This window comes from Medicago sativa, chromosome 1 (genome assembly GCF_051527215.1).
Source record: "Medicago sativa cultivar Bolivia chromosome 1, Bolivia_mono, whole genome shotgun sequence".
Lineage (NCBI taxonomy): Eukaryota > Viridiplantae > Streptophyta > Magnoliopsida > Fabales > Fabaceae > Medicago > Medicago sativa.
The window spans coordinates 5,248,202-5,267,243 of NC_140749.1; the positions used below are offsets into that span (position 1 = coordinate 5,248,202).

At 32.9% G+C, this 19,042-nt stretch overlaps 2 protein-coding genes across 2 annotated transcripts; both read right to left on the bottom strand.

Moving 5' to 3' along the window:
- Positions 1-1,554: 1,554 nt before the first annotated feature.
- Positions 1,555-8,768, bottom strand: LOC146951974 (protein OSB1, mitochondrial-like). The gene is made up of 4 exons (XM_085757146.1): positions 8,251-8,768; positions 8,048-8,171; positions 7,384-7,459; positions 1,555-2,154 (listed from the first exon to the last, which is right to left on the bottom strand). Exons 1-4 carry the CDS (start codon positions 8,592-8,594, stop codon positions 1,883-1,885), a joined length of 816 nt encoding a protein of 271 aa, XP_085613272.1. The 5' UTR covers positions 8,595-8,768; the 3' UTR covers positions 1,555-1,882.
- Positions 8,769-10,955: 2,187 nt separating this feature from the next.
- On the bottom strand, positions 10,956-12,526 carry LOC146951975 (uncharacterized). The gene has a single exon (XM_085757158.1). The coding sequence runs from the start codon at positions 12,109-12,111 to the stop codon at positions 11,197-11,199; it is 915 nt and encodes a 304-aa protein (XP_085613284.1). The 5' UTR covers positions 12,112-12,526; the 3' UTR covers positions 10,956-11,196.
- Positions 12,527-19,042: the final 6,516 nt, after the last annotated feature.

The following is a 19,042-nucleotide window of genomic DNA, read 5'->3' on the forward strand; positions in this document are numbered from 1 at the left end:
TATTATATTGTTGGTCTTTAAAGAAAATTATCTGGAAAGTTATATTAGATGGCATTTTATTCGTCACATTAATTTCTCATTATCATTCATCAGTTAAACTAATCATTCTCATTATCATTCATCAGTTAAATTGATCATAAAATTGGTTTTTGATGCAATAATCAAAATATGTGACATAGTTTTATTTTAAAATGTGAATTTTTGATGCAATAATCATAAAAATTAATCATAAATGTGTATTATAATTTATACCTATCTGATTCCCTAGTTTTTATTTTATCACGTTTGCAATAATCATAAATTAATCATAAAATTGGTTTTTGATGCAATATTCATCAGTTAGCTATAATACACATTTAGAATATTCCAAACGCACAAAACAAACAAAATGAATATTCCAAACGCACTTAATTGCGGTTATTCATAGTATGACTAACTTTTACATTCTTTGCTACCTATGATAAAAAGGTTTGTGTGATGTCTCTAAGGCAAAATTAATCTTAAATTCACTAGAAGATAATTAAATAAAAATAAATGTGAAGTTAAATAGATGTTGAATACTATATCCAACAAAACTCAAAGTAGGAGAATATTTAGATTTCTAAAAGGAACCGATGAATCTATGAACCCAATCGTCATTTTGCATTGTTGGTGTTAGTCTCCTTAGGACCACAACAACATCAACAATGTTTCTTATTGGGGTATATAACAACATTTTCTTTGTTTCATATATTGGGGTTTCTACAAAGAACATAAATCAATGAACACTTTGCATTTCTGGCTTTAGTCTCCATAGGACCACAACAGCATCAACCATCAATGTTTCATATGGGGTATTGAAATTGAACAATAGTCTTGATTTCATATTTTGAGGTTTCTAGAAGGAAAGGATGAACCAATGAACCAAATCCTCATTTTGCATTCGTGACATTAGTCTCCATAGGACCACAACAGCATAAACGATCAATGTTTCCTACAACGGGTGAGGGGAAATATAACAAAATTCTTTTGGTTTCGTATTTTGTCCCACAGAAGGACCATCTACCATGATGTTCCCAAGATCAAGTCCAACAATTTACAACGTGAAAAATGGTTATACTTTCAACATCTATTAAAAATTTCCAACCATAACTAAAGCAACAACGACTTGGACACTGATTTTGACATCATTATGACATTTACATTTCACATGGAGAAAACATTAGCCATCAATCCAATTTCTAGAGGATGACCACCACGACACCACTACCACTTCATCGGCATAAATTGACAAATCTATAAAGAATATATACTGAACAAAAAGTGAGATAAAAACTTTTACTTGGTAGTAGATGTGTGGTCCCAGCTTCCCAAGGCACTTGACAATGGCAAGTGAATGTGTAAATTGGCTATCAAAATTATAATTTATAAACATCAGTCTATGTGGTTCTTCATTTTAAAGACCATTTTAATTGAACCTTCACAATTTCATGGATATGTTTTGACTATTCGCAAAAATAAGATACTATTTTGACCAAAATTTCAGTGTAAGTTTGATATCTTGCATGCTAAATGTTGGATGAAAGGATGCCATATCCATAATCAGTCCAATACTATTCTACATAATGTTCCTTTACTAACATGCAAATCCATATGAATATAATACAGGGGGTTACGACTCTTCCAAAAAAAAAAAATACAGGGAGTTGCAGTAAAAATAGCTATATATTCTAACTATCACAAGGTTTTCTTTCTTTCATTTTGGATATAAATAAACTAATTGTGAAGTAAGAAGAATCATAGTGATTTCCATCTCACTGTTTTGAATTTCATTCCAAATGGTAGTTACAAACAAAGTTATTAAGGGTGAATTACCGCAGTCGTCGTCTTTAATTAATTTCAGCTATTCATCGTAAACCCAGGAGGTGACACGAGATCGACGACCTGCAAATCCACCTTCTGCAAATTTTGAGTCAAGTAGTTTGAGTTGTTTTGTAACCCATGGTGGATTATCTTTTCTCAGCCAGAGTGCTTCCCCTGTATCCTTGTGTTTAAAATCAGGCTGCTTTGGATTTAACTTGCTCTTTCTTTGATCCCACCATTCATTTGGATTGGCAAAAAACACTTGCCAAAGGTGAAGCGGATTCCCATAATTTTGGTTACCAGCTTTGGCACCTGAATTAAGACGAGAGCAGTAAAGAACATACACAGGATGAAAGCATGAAAAAAATTCAAAATAAGTTAAAGATCAAATTTTAGTGTTTATTTTTTTATCAAAATGACAAATTTTAGTTGTGTTATAGGGACAGTTGAATACATGATTTCCTTATCTCTCCAACCCCTCTGTTCCTTGATCAAGGGTTTATTCATAAGATATTATACGATTTCAGTACAATAAGTTGAAAGCAACTACTTCATATATCAAAAGTTGTTTCTTACAAGTGTGACTAAACTTTGTATATATTTATGCCATTAGATAAACATAAGTAAGCTTTAAATTTAAGTAAGCACTTTCAAATTCAAATGCTCCCTAAATTTATGTTGTCAATTACTCTGAATTAACGGGCCATCGGAAAATAGCGGAACAACATCATCCAAATTTATGTTGTCAATTACTCTGAATTAACGGGCCATCGGAAAACAGTGGAACAACAGCATCCAAAGCAAAGAACTAAACAAAGGTCACCTCAAAAAAAAAAAAAAAAACCATCATCAACTAAAACACCAACCTCCAAGAGTAAACCTTCCTAAACTGGTTCAGTAGCTTTGGTATACTGGTGACAACCTATTCTTTGAAGGATGATGTATGTAATAAGAAATCTGTTGTGATTTTTGTGGCAGGACTTCAACAGGAGGAATAATAAGAGCAAAGAGAAATAAGTTGGGATAAAAGGAGACATAAGTGATTGGGAAAAAACAGCTGAAATAAAGCTCAAAATCAAGGATTATGATAAAGATAAAGTTGCTAATGATTCCATTATGAGGAGGAGAATGGTACTGTGCAAGAAATATCCAAATATTCGGGAAGTTAAAAAACCTGCAACTGTTGCTGTCAAGAGTAATGTTTAAGGCCCACTGAATGTGTTGATATTTAAAAATGTAGAAGTATCTATAAGACAAAACTAACAATGGCTTGACAACAAAAATCTATAAAGATTCTTGTGTTAAAGATGCAAGGGATTTAACTAATCCTGTTTCTTTTCTTCTATATAGGAATGGCATTCTTTTTAATGTTTTGAAGTCTAAAAGCTTGGGGATCAATTTCTACCCACCTGTCCACCAAGTAAAGTCAAGTCTAGTGAAGTTAGCATCTTCAAAAAAGATCAGACAAGATCGAGAAGATTGCAAAATGAAATTTCCACCTGAAAGAAGAGATACTATTGGATACTTTTAGGTGGACGACAACATCATAATTGGTATTGATGAAGAGCATATTGATGACAAACAGAAATTTTTATCCAGCAGCACCAAGCGATGTAAATGTTGCTTGGTAACTAAATGGTTGAAGGAGAAATTGAGTGGAAAAAATATTGTTCATGAAGATACTTATGGAATTCAAAAAGTAGACGGTGAAAAACTAGCCATCAAGGATCAATCACGAAGTATGCGAATCTTCTACATGTTTCTTCATAGGAATCCAACGGTTGTTTAGTCGAAGAAGTTCACAGTTTGGATGATAATATTTGTGTTACATCAGAAGCTGCTACAATGTGTCTTGATACATAAGTAGGTGCCAAAATACTAATGAGAAGACCAATGTGATTGTTGAAAATATTGTAGATGAGGTTCATTCATCTAGTTTTGAAGATTCACATGGAGCACTAGTTCAGTTTATGCAACCTGATTCATTAGGTGATGTGAAGACTGATACTAAAAATGAAGATACACCAACATTTTTTTTTTTGAATGGCAAATTATATATATATATATATATATATATATATATATATATATATAAACAAAAGAAAGGTAACAATAGAACAAATACACCGGAAGGCCACCAAAAGGCCCCACAAACAAAACCCCTGGGAGATAATCCAAACCTCACAACCGAGGTAAGAAAAACACCCCCGAGGAACCCCCAAACAAAAACCACCAAAAGAAAGAGGACCACCCTAACAAACCCCACAAACAGGCAAGCAAGCCACACCCCATAGGAACACTTGCAAAGAAAGGAAAAACCCGAAGAAACCAACAAGAGGGAAGAGGCAGGACACCCCCACCCCACCCCCCAGGAACCCCAGGAAAAACCACCACCAAGAACCCTACCGCTGCCAACACGGGATGGGCTGCACCTCCCACTCATGATAAGTGCAGGAACTAGCAGGACACTTAGCCAGGAATCACTTCCAAGCTAAGAGTTTCGCTCTATCCACCAAAGGCTCCTCTCGAAGGGCGCCACCAGAAAAAATAAGGTCATTCCTGGATGTCCAGATGGTCCAAATAATAGCATGCCAAACAAGAAGTAAACCTAGCCTAACTCTCTTCCCCCCACCTAATCCCGTAAAGGACAGGAAATGCTGGGCAAGACCTAGGGGAGACACAAACTCCCAGCCCAACCACCTAGACACCTGATACCAAACCGGAAGAATGGCAGAATACAAAAGGAAAAGGTGCACAGAAGACTCGGACGGGGCCTCACAAAAGACACTCCCCAAGCCACCTTTAGGGAGGGTGACACCACGACCAACAAGATTGAGCCTGGTAGGGATCCTAAGATACACCAACATATGATGATATTGGACTGTTACTATGACCATAAATGATTATCTTTATTGCCACAACATCATTAAGTCTATAATCATTTGTTGGTGTATCTTCATTTTTGGTAGCAGTTCTTATGAAAAAATTATTCTGTGAACTTCAAGATCACTAGTCTTACATCACTTAATGGCAGAGTTGGCAGAAACTGAACTGGTATCCCACCTGAATTTCAAAACTAGATGAATGAATGTCACCTACAGTATCTTCAACAATTACATTGGTCTTCTCCTTAGTAAATTCGACACCTACAGATGTATCAGGGCACATTATAGCAGCTTCTGATGTAACACAAATAATGTAATCCAATTTGTGAAATTCTTCAACTAAACAACCATTGGAGAAACATGTACAACTTCATGATTGACCCTTGATGGCTATTTATCTTATCTAGTTTTTCAGCTTCCTCTTCTACTTTTTTAATTCCACAAATATATTCGTGAGCAACATTTTTTTCACTCAATATCTCAACTTCTCCCTCAACCATAGTTGCCAAATTCGTACGAAGCAACATTAACATCATTACTTGGTGCAATTCCCGATTGTCATCAACATGTACTTTATCGACACCAATTTGCATTTTTTTTTGCGAAGATGCTAACTTCACTTCATAGGCATTTCAAACATAATCAGTCATGTGATGATTATTAACATCTCTATACTTGACTTCACGATTCTAGATTTGCTCCATTTATCTACCCTCCATTTATTGTCCATTTATGAGAGATAAAGACACAAGTGATAGATTAGTGGAACCATGTTAATAAGTTCCCACTAATGGGCCCTACTAATCTTAAACCACTTGTGTCTATCTCTCATAAATGGACATAAAATGGAGAGTAGATAAAGGGAGCAAATCTAGGTTTTGACTTCACTTGGAGGACAAGTGGGTAGAAATTGATCTGATTCTCCAATTGAATATTTTAAACCAGATGAATGTACCTATTCAGCAGTCACATTGTCTTCAGTCTTCACAGTAGTATCCTTCCAATCAACAGTGTTTGAACATTCCATTTGAACATAAATACCACAATTGGACCCCAGTTCTATAATTTTGACATTTAATTTGTCTTCTACAACTGGCATGACACAGGGATTTCCTTTTCGATCTCCTTAAAAATGAAAGAGAGTTGTGTTTCCATTTCTTGGTTTTTTCAATTTTTGATTGTGGTATTTATGTTCAAAAGGAAGATTTATTTGTGTTGTTGGGAAGGATACTAACGGGAAGACCAGTGTGATTGTTGAACATGTGCATCCATCTTGTTTAAAATATTCAGTTGGTGTACCAAATAAATTTCGAGTCCATGAAGTGAAGTCAAATCTAGTGATGTTAATATTCATCACATGGTTGATTCAGACACTGCTGCTAGAAATGCATACGCTTGTTTAATAATGTTAGAATCTTTGTAAAACATGCAAATTGATGGCAGTCAGGAATTGCATCCAACACCAAGTTATGATGTAAATTTTGATTCAAAAGAATTTGGTAACTATATCTACTATGGTGAAGGGAGAAGTTGAGAAATGGAGTGAAAAAACAGACTTTCATAAAGATACTTATGAAATTAAAGAAATTGAGCGCAGCGCTGAAAATGTAGATAACATTAATATTGTATCAAAGCCTATTTCTTTTTGCAGAAGTAGTATCAAAGCCTATTGATTCGGGCCATCCAACATTTATATCCACGCGCCAAGAGTGGCACATCTTTTGCATCTTTGACATAGGAATCTTTCATAGATTTTTATCGTCTAGCAATTGACAATGTAGTATTCTGAGATAGTTTTGGATTTTTAAACATAAGCACATCTAGTGGACTTATAACGTTACTCTTGGCAACAAGTTGAAGGTCTTTCTTCTACCCAGATATTAGATATTTCTTGCACATCATTCTCCACCTCCTCAATAATATCCATCTGACTCATAAAGGATCATTAGTAGCTGTTTATCAAAAGCCTCTCTGATTTTAAGCTTTATTTCAGCTGTTATTTTTCTACAAGCCTTTATGTCACCCTTTATCCCCAGAAAACCATAAGTGAAGCATGGATGAGCTTTTGCCTTGAGTTCATAGTAACATTGCCGAAGAAAGCTTTGGGGTTAACAAGCAGAAGGAAAGGAACCGAGTTTTTTGGGTTCGCAGAAGAAAGAGAGGAATAGAGATCAATGTTTTTGCAGAAAAATGAGGAAAACAGAACAAGAATGTGAGATTGGTTGCGCTCGAAGAAAAAGTAGGATCCCTTAAAATAAATTGAAATGACCAATATAAACAAAGAGGTAATTAAGGTATTTCATCTGTAAACCATAATTGCAATCGCAAACACGCAAATCGGGTGGACACGCAAATTGGGTATGATTTGCGGCCGCTACCACTACACCTGTTGAATGCACACCGTTGGCAGATCGTGTCGCAGTGGATGCCGCCACACCACTGTTTTGAGATTATCCCTTATAGCGGCATGATTGACCCATTTTTCTTATCTTAACTCTAATTTAAACTAGGTCAGAGAACAATTTGTCTCAATATTACCAAACAAATAATTAAAACTTTTGAGCCCTTTTAATTTAAAAAAGAAGGATCGATAACGAAAGAAAAACAATCAACCTCAGGTCTCAAATTTTCATTGAACATTAGCAACCAAACTAACCTTCAAATTTATGTTCTTTCTCGTCATCTTCATAGCCCAGACTTCGAGCAACAAAATTTAGCTCCTTCACAACAAGCTGTACACAAATTAAACATCCAATTTATACACACATTAACAAAACGTACAAAAGACAAAATAAAGAAGCCAAAGCCTTACACGCACATGATGTATTGTATACCAAAATTACTAAACTTGGAAGTTACACTAAGCAATGATCAACTAATAGTGTATACAAATTATATTCCATTTTGATAATGTAATTAGTTAGTGAATAAGAATTTCTGTCATGGAGATTGCAGACATCAAACAACTTACCTACTTTAAGAAATGACAAATTAATCATCAAATTGAAGACTATTAATCAATATAGTCCCTCAGTCAATCAACTCTACGAATATAGACCGCAAAATAGAGATCAAAGATTAACGAAAACCCTAAACAAAATTTTGCAAACATGCTTCAACCGATCATACATTGAACAACATAGTAACTCCACATTGAGAGATTAAAATCGATTAACAAACTTCGATTTTAACTATTAATTTGGTCTTGCATAAGAAAAAATTATCAAATTGTCACCACTACAATTTTAAAAATCAAAACAATAATGTTTTCAAATCCAAAAATATTCCAAAAGTTAAAAAGGAGAGAAAAAGTAATGGACCTTATAACCCAATTCACTGTTTCCATCGAAAGAATCCAAATAACCTGAAACACAAATCAAATCATTTGGTTTCAAGTGTTCATAAGCAATTTCAGCCACATTGTTCCACATCATAAGAAGCACCCTGTTAACAAAACGTTGTTCCCAATCAAAACAACAAAAATTTATTTAAAAAAAAAAAAGGAAAAAAGAAAAGAACGAACCAAAAAGGCGAGCTATCAGGTTTGTTAGATTTTCGAACGCGAAGCGTAGTGTAAACTCCAAAATTACCGAGTTTTGTGTTCACCCGTTTTACTTCACGCGCCACCGAACCGATGAAGCTCGCGGTGTTTTCAAGCAGTGGTTTCCAGCGAATCGTTGCGGGACGCTGGAATTTGAGGGCGTGGTTGTAAACGGCGCTGGTTCCGGGAACAACGTCGTCGAAGTAGTGCGATGATGATTTTGTCGGGTGATTTGTTGTGGAGAAGGTGAAGCATTTGAGCAATATCGATGGTGTTTTAATCGGTTTTGTGAAGAAGGAGCGAAGAATGAAGGAATTTAGTTTCATGGAAGATTCCGGTGATCGGCGTTCATCGCCGGTGATATAATGATTTTGGCGGCAAGTTTGTTTTGCTTTGATTCTGAAAGTTTATAGGGTTTCGTGGTTTATACATTCTGGTTAGGGTTTAATTAAAGAAAATTGTTGTTCTCCAAAAAAAAAAAAAAAAAACTCACTCTCATACCCTACAAGCATATCAAAATACCCCTTACGTGAGTTAAACGTCCGATAGGTTGAACTGTACTTCATCCGGTCACTATTATAAGCAAAAATCAACTTTTTAAGTTCATTTAATTAATGATGTATTTGGTCTATATTATTGATTAAATACATCATAAATGAACCATAAAAGTTGATTTATGCTTATAATAATGACCGGAGGGAGTAACTTACATGAGTTAACTCACGCTAGAGTTATAACCGGCATGAGTTAACTCACGTGGGATGTGCTAATGTAGCGAATGTGACTTAAGTCACGTTGAGTTTAACACATACGTGACTTAAGTTGAGATATTTTCGGAAGTTCGGTTGGAAGTGAGCAATTTCTGTTGTAAGAAGATCAATTTTCTTAAGAATTCTGCTCTTCTCCCAACACATTTTGCTCGCGCCCAACTGACCTTCCCAAAATACCCCTGCGTGAGTTAACTCACGCAAGTGTTAATTTCAGCGTGAGTTAACCCAGCCACGTGTTAATTCCAATGTGAGTTAAGTTGCGCGGCGCATGTTAAGACGCGCAGATTTTAACACTTGCACTACTTAACTAACACAGAGGTATTTTCGGTATTTTAGTTGGGCGCGAGCAAAATGTGTTGGGAGAAGAGTAGAATTCTTTTCTTGATTAAACCTTTTTGGGGTTTTGTGATTGGGCTAAAAGAGTTTAACTGTTCAAGCCCAATTAATATTTATTTCTAATCTCGCCCTTGAAAATACTATTACTACCCTTAATAAAATAAAATAGGAGAATGCAAACATGTGCCTTAAAATAGAAATAATTATCTTAAAAGTTGTGCATTCAACTTTTAAAAGTCAAAATTGTGGTGTTTTTTTATGAAAAGTTTCTAATTTTTAATTCTTTAACTTGTGCCTTTGGGATACAAGATAACAAGACCCAATAAAATACTATTTGTACTCTTTCACAAAAAAGAAAAATACTATTGCTAATTGGAGAGTAATGTACTACTTTTTAGCCAACTAGAGAGGAATGTTAGGTGCACCAACTAGCAATCATTCATCTATTATCGTTAGATTAGTCATGACTTTGCATGGGTTCTCGATTAAATCATGAGATTATGAATATATTTAAAAAAAAAATTCGGACTCTATTAAATTGGCTAGATAATATTTATATTTAATCACTTACTATTAATTAGATGTTTATATTTGTATTTATGAGCAATTGGTAGAGACAATGCATAATTAATATATGCAAGGTTCGGGGTTCGCAAAGTTCGGGGTTCAAATCTCGGCCACCACAAAAAAAAAACTAGATGTTTATATTTTAATAATGTGCTATCAATTTCGTCTTTAAATTTAATCATTTATGATCAATTTAACCCACAACATACTCTCAAAAGAATTAATATGAGTAATTTTTTTTTTTTGAAGGAATATGAGTAAAATTTAACAAGGTCATAAATCTTTTTAAAATACTCATAATTTTATGGACCTATATTTGAGAGTACTCTACAATTTAAGGATAAATTTGGTGGTTTACTATATTTAAAAAATATATATAATCGGTTGAAATTTTATGCATTTTCAAAGTTGAAACATCATTGTTTCTTGGATTAAGATTAAATGGTTCATATTTTAAGATCATTTTTTTAGGTGAAGAAAAAACAAAATATACATATTTTCTAGGCCATTAAATCTTGATCCAACGGCCATGATGTGAATACTATAGCGTCAATTTATGGCATTTCAATTACATGCAATCTAATTCCATAGCCAACAAATTAGGATACTGATCAGCTACATCCAAATTTTATCTACATCTTCTACCTCTCTATTATTATTCCTAACATAAAATTCATCCTCTCTCCTACATCCACACATTACACATCTTTATTACCACTCTTTTTTGGTGACAATCCTTCTTTTGATGGTTATACATATTTGGCGAAGAATAATCAACAATTATGAATTGTAAAACTCAAAAACATATTTGTCAATAGTTGGTTGGATCAAGGTACTACCAGATTGGTTCTCTTAATTAGCAATGAAGTCTCAATCTCCATTAAACATACATGGATATACCCAAAAAAAACTTGGAAGAAATGAAACAAAATTTGTGTATATGCTTCTATATTAGATATACATCAGAGAGCCTCAAAATATAGCACATAAACTAATTAGACTTGCTCTAAAGAATTTTGATAAGCACATATATAATGTGTGCTGGGACATGATCAATTACTCATAATCTCATATGTATAATTACAATATACATTATATTATATATGTATAATAGTAACATATTACAAATTCTGTTTACACAACTTGATTAAACCTTGTTGATAGGTTCATATTACAAAATTTAACAAATGAATACAACTTTTTAACAACAACAAAAATTGGAGAAAATTAAAGAACAACACTTGAGAAATTGCATCTAGAGTCCAAATCCAGACAACCTTCCCAAAATCCCTTGTCTATAAGGCAAGAAAGTTCTCTTCTTCATATCTTGTGACTCAGCTTTCTTCATAGCATAATGCATTTCATGAGCTGAAACTTGAGCCTTTTTTCTCGACCCATGATGTGAAAACGAATCAGAAGATCTAAAGCTGCTTGAACCTTTAACTTCTTCACTTGTATTCTTCTTATACCCAACAAAATATTTCTTCAATGGATCCTTGCTTGAACCTCTTCCTTCTGAAGCACTTCTAAACAACAATAGATCACTCAATTTCCATCTCCTCGAACCCTTCGAAATCGAACCAGGACCTGTACTACTGTTTGATATCTTTGATTCCTCTTTGTTGCTACTAGGTTGTTTCTGTTTTTGAGAGTTTTGTTCTTCTAATTCTGATATGTAGTTTGATTTTCTATAAGGAGAATGTGATCTTGAACTTCTTCTACCAGAATTATTTGATGATGATTCTATTCTCTCTCTGTCTCTTCCTCTTCTTTCATCTTGAACTTTTTGTTGCTTCTTAGGTACAACAACCTTAGCTTCTTCATTAGTAAATGGTTTGATTTTGCCACCATGAAAGAGTTCTTCAGCTGAACGTGTCGACGATTTATTTGATTCATGGTTAACAAAGAAAGCAAAACCACCTTGCTTATCATCATCATCATCATCTTCATGAACAACGTTGTTGTTTTTGGTTGATGATGTTTGATCAATTATGGACAAGTAATCCATTTCACTATATAATTCAGAAAGCCTAGATGGACTTGAAGGGGCACTTAAGTAAAATTCACCAAAACGTTTTGGAGAAGATGGAGGACTTAGATACGGTGAACTCATTGTTCCACTACTAAAATTGAATGTATCCATACTAGAACTTTGTATCATCACTTCCATAATTCTTGATTTCAATCTAGGTTTTTTTTTAATAAAAGGTTTTTTTGGTATGTGTGAATTGGCTAAGAGAATGGTTGTTGTATACTTGTATTTTTGGGTTGTTTAGCAAAATGATTATGTGAAAAGTTGTGAGTAATATGTTTATATATGCAAAGTATAGGGAAGGTGAGAAGAAGGATCAAATTGGACATTTAGATGTGAAAGGTTAAGGGGTTGATTTGTTGACCATTAAATTGGTCGTTATTATGGGGTAAGTTATTATTTGATTAAGCCGCCTTATAATACCGTTCACCATATTTTAATATGACAATGAAAATTCTAACTTGATGAAGCATGTGTGTGGATATAAAACAATTTGTTGTTGGGCCACATGGGTGAATTTTGTACTATGGTTTGGTAAGCAAGTGTCTAATTTTCTTTAATGAATAAGCAAGTATGTAATATGTATCTTGTAGTTGTGGCTAAACTCGATTTAATCTATCAACCAAAAAAAAAAAACTTGATTTAATCTGCTAAGGGTATACAGCTTGCAGGGTTGAAGTTGACTCGTGCATTATATTTATGTGCACGTTTTATTGTAGGTTAAGTTTGTAAATAATTATATTATATACACCAAGACATTCATGTTCTCTTTTTAATATTATATATATGTTTTCCATATATTATTGGATGAAATTTTAAGTTGACTATTTCTTCATGTTTAGGAAATTAATGATTGAGAAGGTGGAAAACTGAGCAATTGAGAGAACCATTTCTCTTTTCATTTCATGATATTTATAAGCTGAATGAATTGAATTTACATAATAATGCACAATTTATCGTATATATAGATACTCTCATAGATCACTTACAAAAAGATTAAAGAAAACCCAATTCATAACTATAACAACATATTTGTAACCTACTTGCTAATAAGTCTAACCGATTCAGATAACTAATCAAACTAATCAGTAACAAACTCTCTAGTGAAGAGCGTGTTACTTTAGGCTTTGTTAGAGAATTTGAAGGAGATGAGAAGAAAATGTTTTAAGAGGATGAAAAATATAGGAGAAAACAGAAATATTTAATATATTTTTAAAGAGTATTTTTGTAAAGAATGATAAATTATTGTTTATGATTATTATATTCTTAACTTTAAGAATATTATAACAATATAGGTTAAATTTAAAAAATGCTCCAAAACCTCCCACTCAATACAATTTTTTAGTTCCCCAAGAAGTGATGTCGCCCACAACATTATAAGTATTTAAGGGTAGAAAGATTAAGTGCAAGTAGACATTGTCCAAGTTATAGTATACAAAAGATAGTGATTCCACATGGACTGGGAGCTATAGCTTCCTATAGCTTTCCAGTAGAAAACTTGTTTCCAAGAAAATAAAATAAATCATTTGTCACAATAATAAAAATAAAGATAAAGGTTTAGGAAACAAAGTTAAAAAGACTTAGAAGTTTTCAAAGGTAAAAGCGTGGTTTAAACAAAGAATCAGATATGATGGAGTTTTAGTATGTTCTACATAGCTATGACTTTGTATGGCTTCCTGGCAACCCAGAGCCCTTTGGAGTCTTTCGACTCAACCATCATGTTAAGCATGCGAAGACGTCCTCTCAGGGTACAATCACAATACTTAACACGCAACGTTGCTAGGTTATATATGTCATCAGGAGCTCCACAATAGTAGTGGCTACTAAAACTTTGCATATGACAATAGTCCTACTTAGATCTTAGCACTTTCAGACTCTTTCAAGATCTAGTTTTTGTTCAATACAGTCTCTCTCTTATTCCTGTCACCTCTCGATACTTAGGGATGTAACTCATATCAAAAAACATTTTCCATTCTCATATCCTCTCGGTCTCAAAGAACTATAGCATCAAAAGTAAAAGAGGTCAAGTTTCACTTTTGAAGATTTTGAGTTAAAACAATTTGTTTGAAAAAAACGCAAATATATAACTTTATAAATCTTAAGCAAATACTATCATAATGTCATCATATCTAAACCACAAGAAGGGGTTTAGTTCATGATGAGTTTAACCACGCAGATGAAGATTAAAAGAAACATAAATGAAAACATAAAAAACTAAGTTGATAGATAAAATGTAGTTAATAACATATTACAATCCAACAAGGAAAGATGTGTGCTTCAAGCATCACCTAAGTATATCACTAAGAACTAGCACCCATGCTCATCTATGTAGAAGATGAGATGGAGTGAGAACTCTAGTGCTGCTAACTATAGTTAGAACTTGGTCGCTCAATTCACAATGTAAAATTCAGGACTCCTAGCACTACCATGTGGTTGTCCCTTTATAGTACAAGGTCAACCACTACAAGTTGTACCCTTTAGTCATTTTCCCTATAAGTTGTCTTTGTCTTATCCTATCAGCGTGAGACATATATTCCTTGTACTACTAATAATTGGTGTCAGCCCATAGAACTTACTCATTAATCAATGATAAGAAGGGGCCCATGTGTTCGTACAATAGTACGACCCGACTAACGATCTGGTATGTTACATCTTCATATGTCTTCGGTGATGCATATGTAATTCCACGCTATATCTCATGAGATCTTCAGTGCCATTCTTCACCCTTTTCCATCAAATAACACTAAAAACTATTTAAAATCATAATTGCCTAAATAGTTACTGATTAGATGCTTTAGGTCATGCATTTACTCAATTTCTCATTCATAGATCAGTTTGCAATGTGTTAGTAATGTTGCCTCAAGAATGACAATCTGAGATCATTTGGCCTTAGGGGCTTTCAAATTTAGATATCATATGATCCACATTAAAACAATTATTTTCCATCTTTATCCTTTTTCAAACTCAACATACTAGCATTAAAACCTAAGTGATCGGGTTAAGTTTCAAAGGTTAGAGTTAAAATAACTTATTTAAAAAAAGCAAACATATTACAACATACTAACATGCAAACATCAACTTATAATTTCATTAACCCTTAAACACGAAATGGGTTAGCTCATAGTAAGCTTAAGAAATTGTTTCCAAAAATAAAGTAAGCTTAAGAAATAAAATGGAATGATATTCATCGTCAAAAGAGTCATTATAAAGATAAAACGACACAACGAATCTCTTTGCATCCTCACTAAGTATCAACTCTCCTAGGCTTCGATCTTCAAGGATAGACTCCAAAAGCTCCAAGATACGATGAATGACATTAGAAAGTAATGGGAAATAGAAGGTTGTAGTGACGGTCGTGGTTTGTTTGTGACACTAAGCAACTAAATTTGGAATAATAGAAGCACGATATATCATTTTGAATTATTGTCTTATGTAGAGTTCTAAAAAAAATAGTAAATAATCATTTTGATCTTTAAAAATATAATTTGTTGTCCTCTCTAAAAAAAAGAACAATGTGTTTTTTTTTTTTAAGGAAAAAAGCACAATGTGTTGTTACTATGATATCTGAATTTATCAAAATTAAATAAACATTCTCAAATACGTGTGATTAAGAGATAAAAAACCTTTGTCAAAAAAAAAAAGAGATAAAAAACCTAAAATATTTTTTAGAAATTTTATTTAAAGTAGCAACTGATTTATGTATATTTATAATTGTAATTAGCTCTCAATAAAAGTAAATTAATATATATTAATTAGTCACTCGAATACATTATCCTTTTTCTCTTCTCTCCCTTCTTTTTAAAATTCCAAACAAAAGTGTGTGTATGTTTGTAATTCGCTGATAGACTTGTGCTTAAAATGATTTTGATTATTCGATATGTAGATATTTTACTTTATTGTATATGTAATGTACGTATTGGTAGGTATTAGTCATCACTCTATTGCTTTCAAAATTTGTCTCATTTACATATATTACTTTTGGTCAATTTAGAGCTGCTAATTAACAAATATAGAAATTATGGATTATTATTTTGTGGAGACAGGTTGAGATTATTATTTTGACAATGACAATGTGGGTTAGAATCTAGAAGGGCTTGCAAATTCAACAAAATAATCAATCTAGAAGGAATTTGGATGATCATTGACGAGGATGATTGTGAAACTCTAAAAAATTATGTATAGACATGCACGTTTTTTCTTGTTTTTATTTTGTCTTGTAATACATATGGATGGGTATTTCTAATGAATATTATTTTTTTGGATAGATTTATGATGAATAAGTTTTTGAAATGTCTGCTACTATAAACAAAGTACGCTAAAAAATAAAAATATTAAATGTCACACTAACCTTGATATACAAGGTACTACTATTATTGAATTATTATTGTGATTGCAATATACTAGATATCAACAAAAACAAAAAGTTACACGTGTTTCTGTTAAGAAGGTGCATTTATTAATGACAAGTACAATTATTTTTATTTATCAAGTTTTTTTAGGGGTTTTATTTATCCAGTTATTGTTGTATTGTGTTGACTATATATATATATATATATATATATATATATATATATATATATATATATATATATATATATATATATATATATATTTTTTTTTTTTTTTTTTGCTACCAAGATTTCAAACCAACGTGTTATATATGTAGAAGACTTACTCCAAAAAAATGGAAAATGCTACTTTTCAAGAAAAAAAGCTTCAAGAATTTTTCAAGAAATAGTTGGCAAATTTTAATTGGATGATTTATTTGTCCACTTCCTATTTTTCAGCCACACCTCATTGAATTGTGGCAAATAGTGCATTGTGATTGGCTATTCTTTATTCTTGAAGAATTCTTGATGTTATTTTTCTAGAAATATAGCATTGCTCCAAAAAAATATATGTAGAAGACTTGTTCATAAGAAGGCTTCTAGAATTGGTTCGTTATTTGTAGTGAGCGCAAAGTAAAGACTTGCTTAAGAAACCAAAGAAAAAGGACAATCTATGAATGAAAATAAATAAATTACTACGTACCATGCAGATAGTTTATTAACTTAAGTAAGCAACTAAAAATTACTTCATTCATTCCCTCAGATCGGAATCCTCTCAACAATGAAATCCAACCATCCGATTCATCCAAGGGCCTAAAACTTAGAAGTTCACACTACTACAAAAAGTCTAGTAATATTGGTCGTCGAAAATATTTACAGATTTTTTAGATTCCCAAAATATTTACAGATTATTTACAATGAAAAAATAGATTATATTATGGAAATTGCTGGATCCAGCTCGAAAATATTTACAGATTTTTTAGATTCCCAAAATATTTACAGATTATTTACAATGAAAAAATAGATTATATTATGGAAATTGCTGGATCCAGCGAAAGATAATGCCACAACAATTTCACGAAGCTTAATTTTAGTGAAAATCTGCCATAAATTACAACCATGCCCCCCCTTTTTTTCGGGCCAGCCCACAACTGTATTGGCTGAATGGTTTTCGGGATATGCTCGGGACAAAATTCTTCTCGACAAATAGCATTGCTCTTATATTATTATTAATTTTTTTTTAGAAGCCAAATGCAAAATATAATCAAACCAATTAAGCGCAAGATGTGCCTAACAGGAAACAATACAAGAAATAATCATAGTATTTGTCAAAAAAAGAAAAGAAATAATCATAGTAACAAACACAACAAATACATAAACCACAATTACGGTGTAATATATACAAAGAGACGACATAGACCACCAATAATGAAAATCAAAAGAGAAACCTGGTTTATGCGTCTTTTGGCCACAACCAAGAACGAAGTTTAATACTATCAAGAAGTTGATCATGAGAAGACACGTTGTTGATGGAAATTCTCGAATTCCGCTCTTTCCATATAACCCAAAAACATGCCAGCCACACCACCTATAAACAACGAATGTCCTTCCTGAAAGAATGGGCTCAAAAAAGTTGTTGCGCGGGACATCCAATGCATATTGGAACAACGTCAGTTATACCCAACCAGCGATGAACGAGATGTCAAATGCTACACTTCAAAAATAGATGATTGATCGTTTCCTCTTTTCCGCACCCGCTCGAGCATAAATCCGAATCACATGAAAAATATTACTTTTGTTTCTTTTAGTTTTATTTAACTTTTTGCCTAAATTTTCGGAAAATATTATATTATTTATAGATTATTAAGATAATTATTTATTTTGTTGTAGCTAGATCAGGACACTTGTTTTATGGAAATGTTAGGAAAGATGGGAAATGTAACACTAACAGATTTGATAATTGATATTCAAATTGACTCAACTTAATGGATTATGATTAATAACAGTTGCACAAGGCTTGAAACAAGAAGTGCTAGGAACCAACATTTTGGGTTTGCTTCACTTCCATCAAGGGCACTCTTCCGGTAAGGATTTCTTTATGTTGAGTTTTCTACTTTTTGTTTTTTTTTTTTTTTTTAAGACGCCAAAATGGAATTTATTAAAATCACAATGAGTCCTAACCAGCACAAGGAGTGCTAGGTTAGGAATCGTAAAGTAGCAACATACAAAGGGTAAATGGGTAAACCCATGCACTCGTGCATCAAAGACAAAATGTAAAAAACCACATGAAACATCACCTAACAAAGGGCTATCTTCGGAATTCAACGAAAACAACCGGAGGAAACAAATCCAATGCACTATCTCCTTGCTGCATCACTACCGCCACGCACCACAAAACCGCCACCACACAACCCGAAACCCGTTTTCTACTTTTTGTTAATACATTACGTAAAGAGTTTTTTTATTGAATTTGAAAAAAAAAATTACAGAAGAATAGAAGACAAATGGACAACTACTCTTTTTTCTTTTTTCCTTTCTTATAACCTAGTCTTGATAGATATGATATCATGTAAGTTCTAACATTGGTGTCGAGACACCATAACGTAGCTCAGTGTAACAAGTGAAAGGGACAAGTACTAGCAGTCCTCAGAATTTAAGTCCGCGGATGATTTGGGGACATTTTAACCACCTATGTTATTTTTGTTGATAAATCTAAAGTTTTGTATCAAATCTAACTGGTT